Genomic DNA, 19,868 nt, shown 5'->3' with positions numbered 1-19,868 from the left:
TTCTTTGTATGAAATGTTAAATATTATTGTTGTTCCCACATATCATTTCACCGTGTCAGCTGTTTGGGATTCCCCTCGTGGAGGAGAATCCGTGCTTTCTGATTGGCTACCTGTCACATTCAGCGTTAAGCTCCCAGTCGGGGAAAACACCTGATTTAGATTGGAGCGGCCACGACAATCCACCGTAACTCACCACACACTGCAGGATGATCGGTTACGAAATCACCAGCGAGAATCTTAGATCGGCCAACGATCTAAGATTGTCGTAAGGGGAAAATGAGGACAAAAAATCGTGTAGTGTGAACTATTGCATTAGGTGGTCGGATGTGCCCGTCTTCTCTATTTAAATCTAGTGATTACTGAAGGATAATATAGTATACAGACTTCATAATCTGCACTCTTTTGGTTGAATGCAGTATTTATTTCCACTTTGGCTTTATGTTGTTTAGTTTTTATTCAAGTACCTTTTTTGTTAATGGAGCCTGAGAATCCATTTTATTTTTGTTTTTGGTTGTTTTGTTTTATCAGTTCCAGTGTTATGTGTTCTTTTGAAAATAAAGTGTATCTATCTATGACAGGAAATCACATGCATTATTAGGCATTTCCATTAAATCAGTGTCAAAAGGTCTTGAAACAATATTATCATTTATCGCAATAATTTTTTAGACAATCGCTCAGCAAAATTTGTTACTGTGACAGGCCTAGTCGTAGCTGACAGTAGATGAGTTATTTAACGTTCTTTTTAACTTATTCATCATTTTTTGCTCTTGGTCTCATAGTTTATCAGTGATGTTAGTGGTGATCGTGGCTGAAAGGTGCCAGACTGTTGTTTTTTCACACTTCAATTCTTGAATACTAGATTATTTTCAGGTTTTCATGAATTGGTTTTCTTTCTGAAAAGGGGAAATTAAAATATGTTTTAATGTGAAATCTCAGGTTAAATGTAAAAAATGCTTTAGCTTATGGATATACAAGGTTTCCCCCAGAAAACTTGCTAAGCCTGGTGGTTTGGTGCTGGGGCAGTCATTCGTCCAGCAACATGTTGTGTTTTTAAGTTCAGAAAATGTTTAAAGTTGACGGGAAATTTGAATTTAATAATCATGTGTTACTGAAAGATTGGAAGATTAACCCCTGAACACAAACTATAAGGTCTTAAAAATGCAAATATTTTAAAAAGACTTAAATAAATAAGCAGTAGTTAGCCTGGAGGGGGGCACAAGTAAAGCCTGGTGGCCCGCCAGGCTTATAATACACTGGGGGAAGCCCTGGATATAGTTGTTTAAAAACCGCTAATAACATTTTTCTCTCTTCTTTTTCGCAGTGCCAGAGCATACTTGGTCAAGACAGAGACCTTAATCAAAACCACAGCCCCCTACACCCCTTCCCCATCCATACACACACCCCTACACACACAAAGTCCCCAGCAATGCCAAGGGGGGCTGATCAGCCTGCTGCCTGCTCTTACAAGCTCTGCCTCCTCACCTCACACCCTTGAGGCTGCGCTTAACCAAGCTTTGACCGCTGACCTCCCCGTTGCCGACCTGGGAACCAACGGTCGCTTGTTCTCCACCGAAGTCGGGGACGCCCTCCTGTCCAGCCAGGAGCTGCAGCCAGCAGTGGCACTCAAAGGTAAACTGTGAGAAGCAGAAGGAGCTTTTCTGTTTTCCTACAGCAACACCAGGCTTTATAAACGCACTGTTTGCCATGGATGTCGGTCCTGAGGACAAATGTTCACTTAGATGGTTTTGAATGTGGCGGAGGGGTCCTTTTGCTTTAACTCACTAAACACTTTTATTATTATCCAATTTTTAAGAATTGGTATGAGAGAATCGTAATGTAAGGGAAACGGTTAACCATTTGAGTGAGCCTCCTGTTGCCTCAAAGGGATGTGTTCTTTTGATTGCATGTGAAATAATGTCTGAGTCATAATTACAACTATTGAGTTACATAAACATGTTTATGTTCTAATTAGCTTTTACTGATTTGAGCATTTAGGAATACATGGGTTGACCAGTATGCGTTTTATGATGATTAGAAGAAAAAAAAACCTCATGATAATTTGCAGAGATCCTCAATTCATCAAAAGTGAAAACACGCTATGAGTCGTGAAATCTGACTAACTAAAGATAACTGTAGATGTAGGTAGGGCTGAAATGATTAAAATGCAGTATAATGTCTGTCTTATACAAAAAGAAACTTATTTTCATTGTCCTTTTTAATGTTTTTCTAACATTGTATAAAATAATCTTCAGTGGATGAATGAAAAATCTGCAGAATATGCATGTTTTTTTGTTTTTTTTAATCCGATTAATCGTCAGAATAATGAATACATTACTTCAATCGTTACTCGCTGCCCTAAATGTTTGTGCGTACACTGGCCACTAACACACTGCAAGCTTCTCTTCTCTCGAATGTTCTCGACATTAGCGCTCTGCACTACTGGATTCTCATTGAATTGCATTTCAGCTTCAACTATTTCTAAAACCTTTTTCTGTTTTCCACCTCTGTCCCCTTTCAAGTCTGATCCTTTGCTTTCTGTTTCCAGGCATGGCTCCCATTCGGGATTCCGTCAGCCATTCCCCTAATCAAACAGGTGACACAACGTTATGGCTTCTTCCTGAACTCTCTGTCTGCATGCCCTTCTGTCCTGTAATGCCCTATGATGATTGTTTGCTTTAAAAAATTGTGAGACCGGGTCTTGACCTTGATGGAAGGTGCATTGTGTTCATTGCTTCTCGGTGGGATGGAGATAAATGGGAGAGGAAGGGAATGTTGCAGGGTGCAAGGAAAGATCTGGCAAACATTGTAAGATACGCTGGACGGGGACAATTTTTTATTTTTCAGATGGAGGCTTTAGAAGTGAAGATTGTTTAAAGGAAAACATTCAGATATCTGGTTGTGTTTAGCTGACTTGTAGCCAGTCCTGTTGACATGCTGCATCAGCTACAACACTTGGCTTCATTATACTGTCTTTGTGGTTTAGGAACCTTCTTCACCAACAAAAACAAACAAAATGTCACAGACACCAGTTGAAATCACTATTTTTTTGTAAAACAGATTATTGGAAGCTGGTAGAATAATAATACTAATATGTAATTTCGTCTTACAAATGGAACGAGACAAAATTTTAAATGCCTTTATAATAAACTACATACATTTCATTCATGGTTTTATTGTGAAGGTTAGCAGGAAGTTGCATCTCGGGTGACAATTTCAATAGAGAATTGTTTGTTTAATTGATAGTATGCCTTGCATTATTATTTGGCTTTCCTGCCAGGTTTAGCGAAAAGAGAAGGTTAAAAAATCTGACAAGAGGAACCACGTCATTCTGAACACTTCCTGTTTGTGCCTGCAGCGTCTGAGAGGCTGCATTAGATGCTTTCATTTTGAAATGGCATTACTAACCCAAGTTTTGTCCTGTTAGCCATTAAAACAGACCACCTCCGTCTTTTGAGTTGTGATTGAAAATGTAAATGTTGCATCAAATATTCTCTTGATTGCTTTTTTTTTTTTAACACAATAGTCAAATGATCTGGATTCATTGAGCTTTGGTTTTGGTGTCAAACTTTTATTTCCTGCTGTGAGAACCACATACTGATGCAACATGACAGAATTACTACAGTGAATATGCCTCCTGAAGATTTAGGCAGACGCCACAGTGACAGAATGGGTGTTTAACGGTGAAGGAGGGGGATAACTGGATGCAGTCTGAAATCTAATTTTAGAAACATGCCAGATCTGAATGCTGTTGATTTCAATCTTAGATGCCTTCATTTCCTCCCCCTTGCCAACTTCTTTTTCCTCATGCAGTTGGCATCCTTCCTGTGCCCTCCAACGCCTCGTCAGCAGCCAGTCGCCTGCCTCACTGAATCTTCTTTAATAGCTTTGGCATGCTTTTGTATCCTGCTGTGGAGACAAAATGGTGGCAGCTGTGTCCAGGCTTAGTTTTGGCAGCAATGGCATTCAGAACAGTTGGCAAATTAACGATTGGACAAAATGGCAAAATATAAAGATTGTGAATGAGGAGTTAAATAAAAACCATCTAACGGACTTAATACACCAAACCGATGTTTGTAGTATTAATGGAGGTCTGTTTCTCTACTTTTGTGGCGTAATGGATGTACAGTTGGATGTTGTTTTGGGAGGAACTGGCATCGGGTCGTCGGTGACAGATCAGTCGCAGAGTTTGTACCATGATTAAACAAATCTTATTAATGTAATAACTGAAGCCTGGGAAGCAATGTTTGGTAAACATCTTTTACAGAGCTACTATTATAATACTATTTTAATATTGTTTTAAATTGAAACGCTGGTCCAGGGGTCTGCAGCTTCCAGGCTCTTGATGACTTTGTCTTTAGATTTTAATAACTATAATTTCAAATAAAGGTTTTAGCAGATTTTCATTATTGAATTTCCACAATAAAATACAAAAATACCATCAACTAATTTTTAGATCATTTTTCCTTTAAAGCACCATTTTAAAATGTATTCATTCAAAAGTTTTTTTTCCCCTCTAAAACCTGAAAATAGAAGTAAAGGTTTAGGTTTTCAATAATGACAGCAAATTTTTTACATCAAAAATCACAAGTTGTTTTTTTTTTTTTTTTTTCTCTCCAAAAGATTATGTGACATTTGCAGCCCTAAACCAGTTTATTGAACTCCAGCTAGAAACTTTTTGGATTATTAAAGTCCCTTCCTGAAAGTATCGAGGTGGAAAGGGGTTGAAATCAACTTAGTCCTCAGGCCTTTTGGACAATTTGTAACCACCCTAGAGTGACCCTCCTATAGCGGAGTAAAACTTTAACTAGACTTCATTTTAGGTCTTTCACGAACCAGTTCTGGCTTCAGGATGGATAGATTAGCATTTTTTGCAGCTGCTTCTACGCTCAAATCTCAACAGCGTTCCATCCTGTTCTCCGCAGGTTTGGAGCATCCTGGCTTGGACTCCCAGTATGAGCCTCCCCCCTGGTCCTCTGGCTCCCCGTGCAGCAGTGATGGTAACAGCAACTGGAGCAAAGTCCTAGGTGACGGGAGTTCCGACAAATCCAACAACACTTGTTCACCCAGCTCCTCTGTGTGGCCTCCCTCCTCCTCTTCATTTTCTTGCTCCTCATCCTCCTCTGGCTGTGGTTCAGGGTCCGATCCGGAGTTGGCATCAGAATGCATGGATGCAGATTCTAACTCTTCAGTCGGTTCAGAGAAGAACCTCGGCCTTGCTGCGACTACAGTGATGATGATGTCAGCCAACACTTCTTCCTCCGTGTCCTCCACAGCTTCTTCCCCCTCCTCCCTGACATCCACCATGATGGTTGGTGTCGGTGTGAACGGAGACAGCAACATTTGTCAGGTCGGAGGCATCGGAACCTTAAGCAACGCAAATAACGAAAACAATATCACCGGATCCTCACACTACTCCATGGCTGGGTCCAGCAGTATTGGCAGCAATAATATGAGTAACCACAACAACAAGCTATTTGGCAGTAGTGGTGTATGGGGCTCCCAGTCAGGCAGCAACATGAACACCATCGGTGGAAGCAACTCTTATATAAATGGAGGGTCAAACCCAAACATTTTAAATCCAAATGCCAACCACGGTGCCTGGCCACAGAATCCAACCCCAAACCCGGTGTGCCAGGGCCAAAGGCCTCCACAGGCTCACGGGATGACTTCTAAACTGGGTGTGGTTCCTCACCACGGGCCCTTAATGGCCTGGGGGGGCATGGCAGCTCCAGACAGCAGCAGTATGATGGAAGACACTGAGGTGAATAATGGTACATCGAGCAGCAAGGTGTTAGGAGGCAGCAATAGTGGCAATGGCGGTCTGCTGCCTAGCAACCTTAACACTGAACCCAATGGACCAAATAACACTATCCTGATGAATACTACTACTACTACTAACGCCACAATGACCTCTAGTCCACCAGACTCTACCGCCTCACCCCTGCTCAGCGGGGAGCATTCCTGGGGCTCCATTGGAGGAGGAAATGGGGGGCCGCTGGCCAATGGAAGCTCCTCATTAGCTCCCCAGCACTCTCAAGGAGAATCAGGAGGTACTGGGGCTTTTGGTACGCCTTGGGGCGCAGCTACCTACCCTGTAGACAAAGGCCCCCTTAATGTAGACACTGTGAACTCCCAGAACTCCTCTACTGCTGCTTTTAAGAGTAATAATAACCACAATAACACTGGGGCCCCACGGTCGGACCAAGGGCCCACCAACACCCCGAACCAGCCTCAAAGTAACTTGTCCTGGAGCGTTGGCCCTAATCAAATCCCAGGCTCTACAGGCCAAGCGCCTGGAAGTGGAAACCAAACTACTGTGGGCCCTCCAGCAGGGATCCCTCGCCCGTGGGGGAGCAGCGCATCCTCCTCTTCCTCGTCGTCGTCATCGTCTTCTTCCACCTCGAACAGCAAAATGTCAAACGGAGAATGGGGATCGGTGACGACTGGCAACAGTTCAGACGCAGGAATTCAGAAAGGAAGTTCTCCCAACAATGGGTGGAAGAGCCTCGAGGATGACGCTATGGGTATGGGAGGAGCAGGAGCAGGCGGCGGGAGTCAGAGCCTGGGAGGAGTCACTGGAGGCTGGGGCTGCTCCGGAGGAAGCGAAGGAAGTTGTGAAAGCTCCGGAGGTCGATCCAGCTCAGACAGGGACGTCAACCAGTCTAAAGGAGGAAACCGCAGGAAAGGCAACCATACCCCGTCGATGACGCCAGCCATAACCCGGGTCGATGTGGACCCGAGGGTTCTTTCCAACACTGGATGGGGACAAACGCCCATACGGCAGAACACCGCTTGGGACGTCAATTCTCCCTCGGTCAATCAGGGTCCTAAAGGGGATGAAAGAAAGCAGAGCAGCGGGGGTTCCAGCTGGGGCACAGCAACGTCGGCAGCTCCCTCCCAGACCTCTGGAGGTAGGAGCTGAAATATTCAACATAAACCTACTGTTCCCACTATAAAACATCAAGAAGGAAAGTTGATCATTGTGTCTTGGATGTGCTTGCAGGTTGGGGGGTTGGGCCAAGCAGCTCAGGCCCTGATAATGGAGGCTCTGGCTGGGGAGAGCAGAAACAAACATCAGGTTGGGACAGTAAAGGAGGAGGTGGCTGGGATGATGGATCCAGTTACAAGGGTGGTAACAGCAGCAACACCTGGAACAACAACAACGTTAAAGAGGACAGGTGAGCATTGCCCAACTTTCCAGCTGCATGCAAGCTAAAAAGTTACTCTGAGAGTTTCTTAGAACAAATTTTTAATGGCTTAACAAGGTCATAGTAAAACAGAAAGTTGCAAATTTTGCTTTGCAACTCCCTCCTCTTGCTGCTGCTCAGCTGGCTGAAAGGAAAAATGAGCGGCAGCCATCATTCATAGGTGTATGATTAGAATATCTGTTAAGCCAGACTTATTAACCAGCTGATAGCTTGTTACCAGAATTAAATTGGTATATTCATACCAGAATATTTAATCAGCATGTATCAAAATGCATTGGAAGTAGAGCCAATTGTTGCTTCTTTTTTTAATAAAACCTTTAAATTCTGGTATTCCTTTATATTAATAATCACCTTTTCTCTCTGAATGTTCTCTCAACCATGCTTATAACAATTTTATTATATTTTTTGTTTTTCAGTGTGTATTTACAATTTACCAACCTTTACCCCCCCCTTTAGGTCAATGACATGGACTAATACACCCAAAATGCAGCAGGGTTGGGGGTCCAACAGTGGAAACGGTAGCGAGGGATGGGGCAGCAGCGGTGGCGACGGCACCAGAACAGGAGCCAGCAACCACTGGGGGGAACCTCAGAAGGGCGCCAGCTCAGTGGGCTGGGACAGCGACAGCGACCGCTCCGGCTCCGGATGTTGGAGCGAGCCGAGCCGGACCACCAGCAGCAGCAGCACCTGGGTAGGCAGCGGAGGACCAAATACTCCTGACCAGAGCACTCCAAACCCCAGTTCCAACTGGGGAGACCCGGTCCACAAGCCCAACCCTCAAAGTAGCAGCCAAGGCTGGGGTGAGCCGGGGAAGAACAACCATGGAGCTCAGAACTGGGGGGACGCCAACACTAAACCTTCTAACGAATGGAGTAAAGGTCCTGAATCCAGCATGTCCAGGGGCAACCAGGGTTCCAGCAAACCCACAGGTAGGGATCAGAGGGGTTTACCATTGCTAGAATTGATCATAGCTGAACTGAATGCGTTTACAGTGAAGCGTTTTGAGAGGAATAATCGAGCTTATGTCATGGTTTTGTTATTTCAGGCTGGCTTGGTGGCCCAATGCCTGCTGTAGGCCAGAAGGAGAACATTGCAACCGGGTGGGAGGAACCTTCTCCAGAGTCCATCCGTCGGAGAATGGAGATTGATGACGGAACTGCAGCGTGGGGAGATCCTGGTAACGACCCATTCCAATACTGATATCTTTAAAAAGACTGATTTTACATTAAACCATTAAAGGCAACTAACAACTGAGCACTTGAGAGTATGAATGGAAATCTTTTTCTATTGCAAAGTGACAGACATGAAGCTGTCAGATTTGCACTATGTTAGGTCACGATTACACCAAAGTAGCATATTTGTATTCAAAGAATTATGCAGAATTTTTTTTTCAATGAGTAGGCTCATTGAAAAAAAGAAATATCCCAAAATGTCCTTGCATATTTGTGCCTGAAAAATAAAAACATGCTATTTATAAGAATGTTGCAAACTTTTCGCAGGTAAATACAGCGGAGGCGCTGTCAACATGTGGAGCAGGACCACTCAGTCGGATCCGGAGCCCATGGCCCCGCCCTCTCAGAATAAACCCCACCCAGCACACAGCTCAATGCCGCCTGTGCAGCACGTCAACCAGGACAAAACCTCCACTTCAAGTAGGTTACAAACATATTAACTTGCGAATACGAATGGCCTTTTTCACTGTGTATTTAAATGTCTGTTTATGTAATAGAGGAAAACTCTTGACAAGCTGACATTTCATTAGAGAGAATGAACAGATAAATCCAAAACATCACAGATATTTCTGTTTTTACATAAAATAAAAAAAATAAAAGTTATACTACCTTACCTAGTATATGTAAGTTATGAGACTTGGATATATTAAATCTCATGAAGTAATCTCAAAGCAGATCATGCATTCACGTTTCAACTTTTAGGTAAATATACCACATTAAGTGAGCAGTTGTATTCTGAATTAAAATGTGTTATTTGTGCAGATGCTCACAAATAACACATGCATGGGTTTTCAGAGCTGCATGGGTAAAAACTGAGCCAGTAGAAACCTTTCTCAGTCCTCCTACTGTGTTGTCTGAGCTGAGAGCTTTTTCCAAAGCTGGTTGAGTCATCTCTCTGGAATGCTAAGAGCATCATTTTTTTTTTCTCATTCACCTCTTCTTCTTCCTTTCTTTAGTTTTTTTTGTTCACCCACCAATTCTGCACGTTCACTTTTGTTGAGTTGAAGTAGAAAAGAGCAAGAGAGAACATGAATGGCAAAGGAGGAGGTCTTCTGCGTTGGTAATGGGAATGTTTTCAGTGTAAGGCAGCTATTCTGCAGAAAGGGCCTGAGAAAGAGAAATGCACAAATAGGGTGTTAAGCCCATTCACACGTCCTTGTGCAGTGAACCAACTACAACAACCTCTGTGTTTTGCCCATATTCATAGCTGCATTTGTCATATTTTTCATAAACATTAAGATATTTTTGCATGATAGGGAATAGAGTATCACAATGTTTTGCACAATTGCAAAGTGGTGAAAAACAATTTAGATTTTTAGAAATAAAATGATAGATGCTAACAGCCTCATGATGTGGGGATGCTTTTTTTTTTACCCAGATGTTTAAAGTTCCTAAAAAGCTACAAGATGGGTAGAATACAAGGGCAGGACTGTTTACAGGGTGTCTGCGCATCCTTAAAAAGTCTTAAGTTAATGTACCTAAAAAGTCCTACATAAATTAAAAAAAAACAACAAACAGTTGGGTTTATATATATTAATTACGAATCTTAAATGTTGTCTTGGTAGGACTATTTATTGTTGCATAGTCTATTTTTTTCTTTTTTATTCCTTGTGGGATTTTTCTGTCAGGCAAAAGTCTTGGTTACATGCAGACATCTTCATTATGTCCTGCGACTCACTGCTAACCTACTCTTGCTAGCTAGCTTTTTTTTTTGTGTGTGTCCATCATTGGAAAGTGCACATTCATCAGCAATTTACTGGACGAAGTCTGTGCATGTTTTTGGAGATAATGGGTCTTAAATTAAATTCACGATGGTGTCAAAGGTCTTACATTTGAGTTTGTGACATCTGCTGAAACTGGTTTAAATGGACTCGAATGTGACAACCACCTCGAATTCTGACTGCTGTTAAATTGAGTTGTTTTGTAATGAATTGAAAGCTTAACTATCAAAATAGTGGATTTTGACTTGGACATTTTTAATATTCTGCTACAAGGCGTGCATATTATATCTCAACACAATATGCATGTCGCATTGCCGATGAGCCGGACATTTTTTTGATTTTATAAACATTAATTGGAATGTATCGTGGTGAAATGTATCATGATAAATGATGAACGATACGATACCCATCTCTGGTGTCAATCAATTTCAAGTTTTGTCCTTTATGCAAGTTTACAACTGTATGCACATTTACCAGAGGACCTTTGAAACCTCTGGCTACCCCGTGGTCAGTCCTATTTTTATAAGAAGCCCTCCCTGGCATTCCCCCCAAACTCCTCCTGCAGAAGGAGAAAGCTGCAGGTCTGAGGGGTCAGCTGTAACAAGAGCCTTCTGCACATGTTTCTCACTATATAAAGGCTAAACATCTAAATAAACACTTGCTTAATCAAGCTGGCATTGGTGTAACCCTTCCTTAGTCAAAGCAGACTAAAAGAGGTGTCTAAACACCAGAGGTTTGACTGATTGCAGAGGCTCCCTGTGTTTAAGAAAAGAGAAATGCTTCCGAATACCAACAATGTCTCAGCTACTGAAGGGGACACTTCAGAAATTACACAGCGGCTCATATGGTGTCCTCCACTTCTGCAGGCTGGGGAGAGCCCTACTCTCAGCAGAAGGAGTCTTCCTCATGGGGGGAACCTTCAGCTGGTCCACCTGTGACGGTGGACAACGGGACATCTGCCTGGGGGAAGCCCATGGACACCAGCGCTGGCTGGGACGAACCCAACAAGGACGTCAGAGAATCTGGGCCAGGATGGGGCAACCAGCACAAGTCTGGTAGGTGGACGGCAGGTGTTCACCTCACATACGTACTGCACCGCCTGCTTTTGTTTTCTTGTCTTTTAACGTCTTTCCTTAATATCTGCAGGTCCCAAGCCTATGGAGACGTGGGGTAGTGAGGACGTGTCCATGAGCAACAGCTGGGACCAGGAGGAGGAGGTGGAGATTGGGATGTGGAGCAACAACCAACAGGACAGCCGGTCTCATGACCAGAACACGTGGAACTACAAGCAGAAAGGCCCCAACAAGGTCTGTCCAATTAAACACACAGTTGTATTAAAAAAGGCAGAAATACTTAGATTTCCCCCTCCCCTCTTTTTTCGTTGACAAACTAAGAGTCTCTCTTTCTTTTTTTAAATCTGTGTTTCAGATGAACAAACCAGTCAACAAGCAGGACGACCATTGGAAACCTTTTATCGCCCAGTTCAACAGCATGTCTTTCTCTGTAAGCTTCATCCTGTTCTGCTCAAAGTTCAGTTTCTGTTTGAATGTTTCAATAATCTCACATCGTTAGTACAACTCGGACACAGAGGAGATGAGTGGAAAAACATGCTTAAAATACAGGTATATTTTGAAGAACTTTTAAAAAATGTAATTGATTTCAGTAATTCGATATATATATATATATATATACACAGTCCAGAGATATCATGGGCTGCACAGAATGAAGCTAGTTGTTCAGATTGCTGCATTTTCAGCATATAAGTGGAAAGTTTAGTGCAAAGAAAAACTGTTAGAATAACTTGTACAAACGTATTCAGTCTCGATGGGAATGTGAAGGAAACGCCCACTTAGGAATTTGTAGATTTTATTCCTTTAAGAGCCGCAGACACGCATCTACAGCAGCTCCTGCATTCCTGGACCAGAGGTTACCTGTTGCTAAAGAGATGAAGGACTCTTTTAATTTCATCTCTTTAGATTAAATTTAAACTTTGCACTTCATTTGGAAAAATCAAGGAAGCAGAGTGGAGAGGCTCAACTGTTTTTATGTAGGAAATGGTGGGGGAAAAAATACAAAGATTTTCAGGGATATTATCAATAGGAGATGCAACTTGTATGCCTTTCTGTGCATAAATTCCTGATCATATTCCTCAAACAATGTCAGTAAATCTAGATCTTCTTGCCTTTGCAGAAGGACTCTCCTGACGAGTCCATGAAGCCAGGATCAGGCATGGGGACGGACAAACGTATGGACATGAGCAGCATGGGGGACTACAACGGCATCATGGGGAAGAACCCAGTTTCTCGACACCAGTATCACAAGGACTCTGTCGTAGATCGTCCTTACCTTGACAAGGTACGCAGCAGCTTCAGCTATGAAGCCTTTAGAGGGGAGGATCGTCTGCTTAGCTGTTGCTTTCTTTGCCCTCTTCTGCCCCTCAGTGGTTGTTCTGACACGCTGCATGTCTGCACTGTTTTTTTTTGTTTTTTTTTTTTAAATGAGCTCTTCTCAGTTGCTGCGCAGCATTACTTGTAATTTTTTTTCATGTATTTGACTTGATTAAATTGCCTCTCATAAGGAGTTTGACCAGATTGCCTCGAAGTTCAGGCTTTTCTTTTTAGTTAAAATTTCCAGGTCCGTTTTTCTGTCGCGCTTCAACTCGATCTTAAATCTGTTTGTGCTTCGCTGCACTTTTCTCTCGCACCCAGAATTTTCTCTTTTCACCATCCTCATTATGCAAAATTAATTACTTTGTCTCTTTTCTTCCCTTCCCTCTCTGTGCTTATTTGGCTGCTGACGTGCTTCCTGTCCCTCTGTGCTTGCCGTCCATGTGCTGTTCGCGCCGGGCCTTTGTTTCTGCAGCTTTCCGCTTATGATAGCCCTGCTTCTGATGAGCTCTCCTCCAATCAAAGCATGAGCCTTTCCCCTAGCAATTTTGCTCAGCCTATCCCCTGTTTCAACTCCGGGCCATCCCCTTCCCACTCTAGTTCTGGGGCCGCTCCGCAGGTGAGTGTGGAAGGATGACGATTGGTGGTTGTTGGGGTTTTTTTCCATTATTTTGAGCTTTCAGATTACATGGCTGGCGTTGTGGCTTATTTTCCAACACATTCCTGACATTTATTAAATCTTAGACCTTAAACTCTTAAAAAAAGCATGTGGTTGGTTGTTTCTCTTGTTGCATCTTGGTTGTTTAAATAACTTCATATGAAATGGTTTATTTTTTTCTTTCTTTTTCCTCCTCAGAATGTAAATCCCATGTTGGGTGGCAGCAGCGTAGCACAGGGCCGAGGAGGCCCCCAGTCCCAACCCCCACCTCAACCCAATCTTCGCAACCAAGTGCCTCCGACCATCCTGCCCTCTCAGGTAGACCAAACTAACAATGCAGTAATTATATTATAATCATGTGGCATTCAGCAACTGTTTTTAAACAATTTGTTTTTTTGAAACTCTTGGGCTCTTTTGAAGCCTGCCAGAAATTTTTACTTTTCTATCCTTTATTTTTGGAAAATAAACAACAAAACTGAACAAACCTGTTGAATTTTGGAATTGCATGAAGGTTTTGTACAAATCTTTTAGCTAGTGCTTGAAATATCTGCAAGAAATTAGAAAAATACGACGCCAAAATTCCCACTAATTTCATGGAAAATATTTGGATCAAGATGGAAAACATTTTGTGGAAAACATTTTTACAGTTGTGGGGGAGAAACCAAAACAATTTTGTTTCAAACAGTCAAACCAAGTCCAGATTCAAGTATAAAACTGTAAATGATCAAATATTTTAGTTATTTTTTCCCTTAATTTTTCCTTTATTTTTGGTGGGTTGATTGAGAACAAATTCTCATTTTCTCCTGCTGTTGGCATAAGACTAATAAGCTCCCATTCATCTTTATTGTATATATTTATATTGATAGTTTTCATTATAATTTATTTATGTGTTTATTATTATTGGAGTTTTGTGATAAAATTTTGCTCAGTATGAACATTTTAAATGTATCGTTAAATTACCAATTGCAGTATGAAAAATTACCTTTATTCACCAAACTTCATGCTTATTTTTCTGTCTCCAGATTATACCATTTTTGGTATTGCCATCTAAATATATTTGTTGATATGGTCAAGACGGCATTGCAAAAGCTGAAGAACTACTTGCTTTGTTTACTTAAATTGCGTCTCAAATAAAGGCAATGCAGCCTTTATATCCAGTCAGAGCTTAATTCAGCAAATGGCGTCACAAGCTTCACTTTGAGGAAGAACATCCTGGTGTTCTTCCTCATTTCATCTTCCAAAGACGGCAGATCTTACTTAAACCTGCATCCGTCTCTGTTGGTCCAGGTCCCTCCCTCTCTGCTGAAGTACCCAGGAGCTAACAGTGGATTGAACCCTCTGTTTGGTCAGCAGGTGGCTGTGCTCAACCAACTCTCCCAGCTCAACCAGCTCAACCAGCTCAGCCAGCTACAGGTACGACAGTGGAGGCTTGCACAGACCCGGCTTAGTTAAAATGCGAGAACTGTCATTAAAAGGGTCGTCGTGATTCTCGTTCTGCGTTTTGACTCCGTCGTCTGTCTGCAGCGTCTTCTCTTTCAGCATCAGCAGCAGCAAAAGGTTCAAAGCCAGAGGGCCATGCCCATGGGTCGTCAGACTGAACAGGTGAGTTGGTTTCCTAATTTCAAGCCAACTTCCACCAGATATAGGTAAAATGTCGCTTCCTTCCTCCTCCTCTCCACAGACGCGTCCCATTGGTTCGTCTCCATCAATGATGCAGCCTCCTCGGCAACTCAAACCGTATCCCGACAACTACTTGTCCCAAAACACCCCAGACCTGCAGAAGGACGCTTCCTCCATCGGCTCCTTTGGCAACTTCTCCTTTGGTATGTCGACTCCTAGTCAGTCGTCTAAATCACCAGACGCAGTTTCTCGAATTTCAAATGGGGTTGACGTAATTTTATTCACGATTTACTAAAGTATGGGTGAAGAAGGACAGGAACCGATGAGAAATCTTACCTGTTGTTGGCAATGAAATATGAAAACTGATGTTCAGATGCCATGTAATCTTAATCTCATCTGACTGAGCTTGAGCTTTATTAGCAGGGTTCTCCTAGTGTACCATAAGCCTGGCGGGCAGGTGAAGCGTCATTTATGTTAGATAGGGCTTTAGACGGATTAAGCTAGGTTTATAGTTGATGCACTTTGGGCCGCTGGTGGACTACCACCGTGCTGAGCAGGTTTCCTGAGGGAAACCTTGTTTTAGCAAACAGAAGTGGGCAAAAATATTCAAACACACTCATTTCTAGTGACTGAAAGTTCTGCAAAGATTCGACTCGGATCGACTGAAACTAATTCATTCCACGTTTCTCAGTTCAGCAGTGAGGTTTGTGGTTGTTCCGTAAAAAAAAATGTGAAGAAGTTTAAATGGTGTGAATATTTTTCATTAAGCTGAATGTACTCTCGCTGTTCCTGACCTCTGCCTCCGTCTCTTGCCATCAGGCTTGAACTCTAACCAGAATGTAACCCTGGACATGGGTGTTGGGGGTGGAAGCAGCAGTGGCGGAGGAGCTGTGAACTACAAAGAGCTGCCGCAGTCCAGACTGAAGAAACTTTGGGCTGCTGACCCCCTGGAGCAGAGCAGTAAACCTGGTACTCCTTAAGTGCATTTAGTAACAGCACATTGAAAAAAAACTGCTGTCTGCTTGTCGACTTGTTTGCGTCTCTAAGCCTGAGGTTTCATCCTACAGGTGCTATGTCGTCTGGACTCCGTCTGGACGACTCTCCTTTCTGTGATTTCCTGTCTCCCGGCCCGTCTCCCCTGAGTCCTCCTGGTCAATCAATGGGCTCTGTGGGGGATGGCTGGCCACCCCGTGCCAACTCCCCTCCTCCCCATGGAAATACTGTCACCTGGCCCCCAGGTAGATGCCCCGTCAGCCTAGGAAACTCCTTTTTAAATGGTTTCTTTGGAATGACCGCTAATAACTGCGGACGACTATCTGCAGAGTTCCGGCCCGGGGAGCCTTGGAAAGGTTACCCCAACATCGACCCCGAGACTGACCCTTACGTGACCCCTGGTAGTGTCATCAACAACCTTTCCATCAACACCGTCCGCGACACAGACCTCCTCAGGGACAGGAACAACGGTAGGCCACACAAAACGTCTTTAAAATGTTGCCCCGTCATACTTCGTCGCTTCAAATGTGAAGATGTGATTCTAAGTTTAGTAAATAAGGGAACTCGGAGGAGTCAAGTCAGCCAATAAATTGGCCCCTATTTTCTTAACCTCGAGAGATCGGAGATCGACCAATACTTGAGAAACTGACCTTGTCTACCGCTGCATAGGTCTGAAAATGAGCCACTATCTCCTTTTTTCTCTGCTGTGAGAGAGGACTGACTGACTGACCCGCCCACCAGGTCACGTCTGCACCTACCCGGTTAACAAAAGTCATCCCACTGTTGCCAATTTAGCAACTTTCTAGACAAAAACAAATGGCATCCACCAAAACCGGAATTGGCAAATCAGGTTTTTCGTTAAAGATTGGTGACTCACCAGAAACTCCAAGCTTTGCACTCCTTTAAATAGGAGACGACGCAATAGGAATAACGCTGTTGCTATGGTTTCCCAGGGCCATCCTCATCACTGAACACCACGATGCCTTCTAACAGTGCCTGGTCATCCATTCGTGCCTCCAGCCACAGCGGTTCCCTCACCAGTACAGCACAAAGCACTTCAGGTACGTTTCACACTCGGGAATCACGTCGTGGCTCTAAATCAACCCGTCTTTCTGTAAATATACTCTCTCCATGGATCCACAGTTTTACATTTCCTAAATAAAATCAAACTCTGTCTCCCCCCCTTGCAGCTAGACCCAGTGAGTCAAAGTGGTCTCCTGGCGGCGGTTCTGTGTCCAACTCCTCTTTAGCCCATGAGCTTTGGAAGGTCCCCCTGTCTCCTAAGCCGCTGCCAGTAGCAGCCCCCTCCAGACCACCGCCCGGCCTCACCAGCCAGAAGCCCAGCCCCGCCTCCTCCAGCTGGGACGGCTCTGCCCTGAGGCTGGGGGGCTGGAGCTCCTCCGAGTCCAGATACACGCCCGGTGAGACAGCATGGGTGTTTCTATAATTTTACTATTATAAATAATTTTACAGAGTGAGATGTCGCTCTCTCTCTGCTTTTTTAAAATGTTTTAAATGATGTTTTTATTAATCAGGCTCCAGTTGGGGTGACAGCAGCAGCTCAGGGAGAACCCAATGGCTCGTTCTGAAAAATCTCACACCTCAGGTACTCGGAGTAGTTTAAATAAATCGCAGCACAAACTAAGTGTTTTATTACTATCCAAGTGCTTGATGTTTTAGCTTGCGTGCTCCTTTTGGGTTCCCAGATCGACGGCTCTACACTGAGGACTCTGTGCATGCAGCATGGCCCTCTGATCACATTCCACCTCAACCTGCCACATGGTAACGCCGTGGTTTGCTACAGCTCAAAGGATGAAGCCGCCAAGGCCCAGAAGAGCCTGCACATGTGAGAATGAACTATTTATTTCCACCAACAGACTTCATAGACTGTCAATCATACAACTTTTCATGTCATTCGCGAACTCGTTTCTTTCCATCAGCTTATTTTAGCCAGTTGTTTCGAGGTCCAAGTGCTGTTGCATCGCAAAATATTTATTCCCTTAAACTTTATTACAATTTGCCATTTTACAACCACAAATTTGAATTTACTGCATTGAGATTTAATATGACAGAGCTACACAACTTAAAAGTATGAAGAAACTTTTTTGTTTTTCTTTTATATAAATAAATGTGAAGTTTTGTGAGCCTTTTATCTGAAGTAAAAAAGTTCTTAAATCTGCTTGATATTCAAACTGCGAAATGTTGTAATAAATTACAATCCAAAGTTAAATTAAAAGCCTAAATTTGGAAATCGTTACAGTTGATACCAGATGTTTTCATACGCCTAATAAAAAAGACGCACACTTTTTTTTTCTTACCGTCTTAAGTTAAATCACGCCAAACTTTTCTTGTTTTGGGTCAGATATCATTACCAAAATTATTTCCTTTTGCTAAATATCAGAAAAACTGAGAGCGTTTTTTTAATATAGATTTCTTTTGTAACTTTTTTGTGCTTTAAGCATTTAATCTGAGCAGGAAGGCCATTTACCTTGATGTGCTTCGTTTGGATTATTTCAATCTGATAAATATTGACTCATGAATTATTGATCTGTGTAGATGAAATAAAGCTTGGCTTGTATTTTATACATTGAAATGGCATTATTGATGAAATTGGGAAGTTTTTTTTCATTATTATTTGTTAAATTGTTGTTTTATTCTTGGATCTGTCCGGGACACATGAAACATTTCAAAACATAAAATGTTATATTTTAGTTTATCTTATCCTAGATGCAGAATGTAAAATACATCATTATTAACAGCACTAAACCTCATATAATGATGAATTGAATTGAATTTTTTTTATTTGTGTGGTTTTTGTCTCAAATGTGAAGCTGGAAAATCCTGAAAAAATGCTTAAATTTTACTGTAAAAAAAAAAAAATGTATGAACCCTTATCTTTTTCAGCAGCTCTACTCGGGGGTTTTGTGTCGGGGCAAACATAAACTCGTCTTCGTGTCCCTGCAGGTGTGTTTTGGGGAACACTACTATACTGGCTGAGTTCGCCAGCGAGGAGGAAATCAGCCGCTTCTTTGCACAAGGGCAGTCACTGGCCACGCCCTCCTCTGGCTGGCAGGCCATCGGCTCCTCTCAAAGCCGAATGGATCAGGCTCACCCCTTCCCCAGCCGCGCCTCTGACCCCAGCCAGTGGAACAGCGGTGACCTGCACAGATCCTCTCTGTGGGGCGGGCCCAACTACTCCAGTAGCCTGTGGGGGAACCCCAGCGCCGCTGAGCAGGGGCGGATCAGCAGCTCCTCTCCAATCAGCTCCTTCCTCCCGGTGGACCACCTGACGGGGGGCGGGGACTCCATGTGAAGCGCCAGACGGGGGGCCGGGAGACGGGTCAGTAGAGAATAATCAGCTGAAGAAAACTGAAAGAAAAGAGTAGTTCTAAACGCAGCAGCACTAGTTGGGACTCTTTCTCATTTACAAGATATTCAAGAAAACGGGGGTCCGGGGTGTCTCCCCCTGTGGAATACAAGTTACGTTTCTCTTTCTGCACATATGTCCACTTTGTTTTAGCCCAAAAACATATCAGTCGGAATACTTGAATCATGCAGGCCAATTCTATAATGTGAACGGATGGATATTTGCTTCCAGGTAGTACTCTTTCAGACCGAAAAAAAGCTTCAGTCAAGTTCATTATTATTATATATTTTGTTTCATTCGTCATGTTTATTTGAATTCCAATTCTTTTATTTTCAACATTTTCAATTTTTTTTTGTTTGTTTGCGTTTTGTTTGCTGACAATGTTGGAGTATGAGCTTTTTTAACTTTGCACTGAATGTGGTTTTTTTCTCAGTATATATAATCTGCAATATAGAGGGAGCAGCCAGTTTTTTCCAGTGTAGCTGTTTACTCATTGAGGTCCTTATCGTACGTGTGCGCGCGAGTACTTTGTGTGTATGTGATTGCATTGTGAATGAGTATATGTGCGCTCCTCTCTGCCTTGGCACGCCTACCTTACTGCGTTGTTGTGGAGTTCAAGATCAACAGATAAGTTCAAAAATAAAGCCTGACTTAGGATGATTATCTGGTGATAGAAATAAAA

The 19,868-nt window shown here is 42.9% G+C and overlaps 1 protein-coding gene across 2 annotated transcripts in view; it reads left to right on the top strand.

Annotated features, from left to right (window-relative positions):
* The window catches only part of LOC106947614 (trinucleotide repeat containing adaptor 6A), a 36,029-nt gene extending 16,594 nt beyond the window's left edge, over nucleotides 1-19,435 (top strand). The window contains exons 4-27 of one of the 2 annotated variants that reach the window (XM_015032740.1): nucleotides 1,322-1,629; nucleotides 2,546-2,593; nucleotides 4,923-6,911; nucleotides 7,004-7,178; nucleotides 7,665-8,137; nucleotides 8,254-8,385; nucleotides 8,708-8,860; nucleotides 11,028-11,216; nucleotides 11,308-11,468; nucleotides 11,590-11,664; nucleotides 12,352-12,516; nucleotides 13,024-13,167; nucleotides 13,405-13,524; nucleotides 14,494-14,619; nucleotides 14,731-14,808; nucleotides 14,888-15,029; nucleotides 15,646-15,795; nucleotides 15,894-16,064; nucleotides 16,149-16,289; nucleotides 16,773-16,880; nucleotides 17,010-17,240; nucleotides 17,355-17,425; nucleotides 17,526-17,665; nucleotides 18,784-19,435. In XM_015032740.1, the coding sequence (XP_014888226.1) occupies nucleotides 2,548-2,593; nucleotides 4,923-6,911; nucleotides 7,004-7,178; nucleotides 7,665-8,137; nucleotides 8,254-8,385; nucleotides 8,708-8,860; nucleotides 11,028-11,216; nucleotides 11,308-11,468; nucleotides 11,590-11,664; nucleotides 12,352-12,516; nucleotides 13,024-13,167; nucleotides 13,405-13,524; nucleotides 14,494-14,619; nucleotides 14,731-14,808; nucleotides 14,888-15,029; nucleotides 15,646-15,795; nucleotides 15,894-16,064; nucleotides 16,149-16,289; nucleotides 16,773-16,880; nucleotides 17,010-17,240; nucleotides 17,355-17,425; nucleotides 17,526-17,665; nucleotides 18,784-19,132 (5,529 nt within the window). In that variant the 5' untranslated portion in view covers nucleotides 1,322-1,629; nucleotides 2,546-2,547 and the 3' untranslated portion in view covers nucleotides 19,133-19,435. The remainder of the gene's footprint in view (nucleotides 1-1,321; nucleotides 1,630-2,545; nucleotides 2,594-4,922; nucleotides 6,912-7,003; nucleotides 7,179-7,664; nucleotides 8,138-8,253; nucleotides 8,386-8,707; nucleotides 8,861-11,027; nucleotides 11,217-11,307; nucleotides 11,469-11,589; nucleotides 11,665-12,351; nucleotides 12,517-13,023; nucleotides 13,168-13,404; nucleotides 13,525-14,493; nucleotides 14,620-14,730; nucleotides 14,809-14,887; nucleotides 15,030-15,645; nucleotides 15,796-15,893; nucleotides 16,065-16,148; nucleotides 16,290-16,772; nucleotides 16,881-17,009; nucleotides 17,241-17,354; nucleotides 17,426-17,525; nucleotides 17,666-18,783) is intronic. The other variant, XM_015032741.1, reaches the window with a different exon arrangement.
* Nucleotides 19,436-19,868: the final 433 nt, after the last annotated feature.

The sequence above is a fragment of the Poecilia latipinna genome, unplaced genomic scaffold (assembly GCF_001443285.1).
Source record: "Poecilia latipinna isolate Pla-1442-1.1 unplaced genomic scaffold, P_latipinna-1.0 Scaffold249, whole genome shotgun sequence".
Taxonomy (NCBI): Eukaryota; Metazoa; Chordata; class Actinopteri; order Cyprinodontiformes; family Poeciliidae; genus Poecilia; species Poecilia latipinna.
The sequence above is the reverse complement of the archived record's forward strand: the minus strand, read 5'-3'. Positions and strand labels throughout refer to the sequence as shown.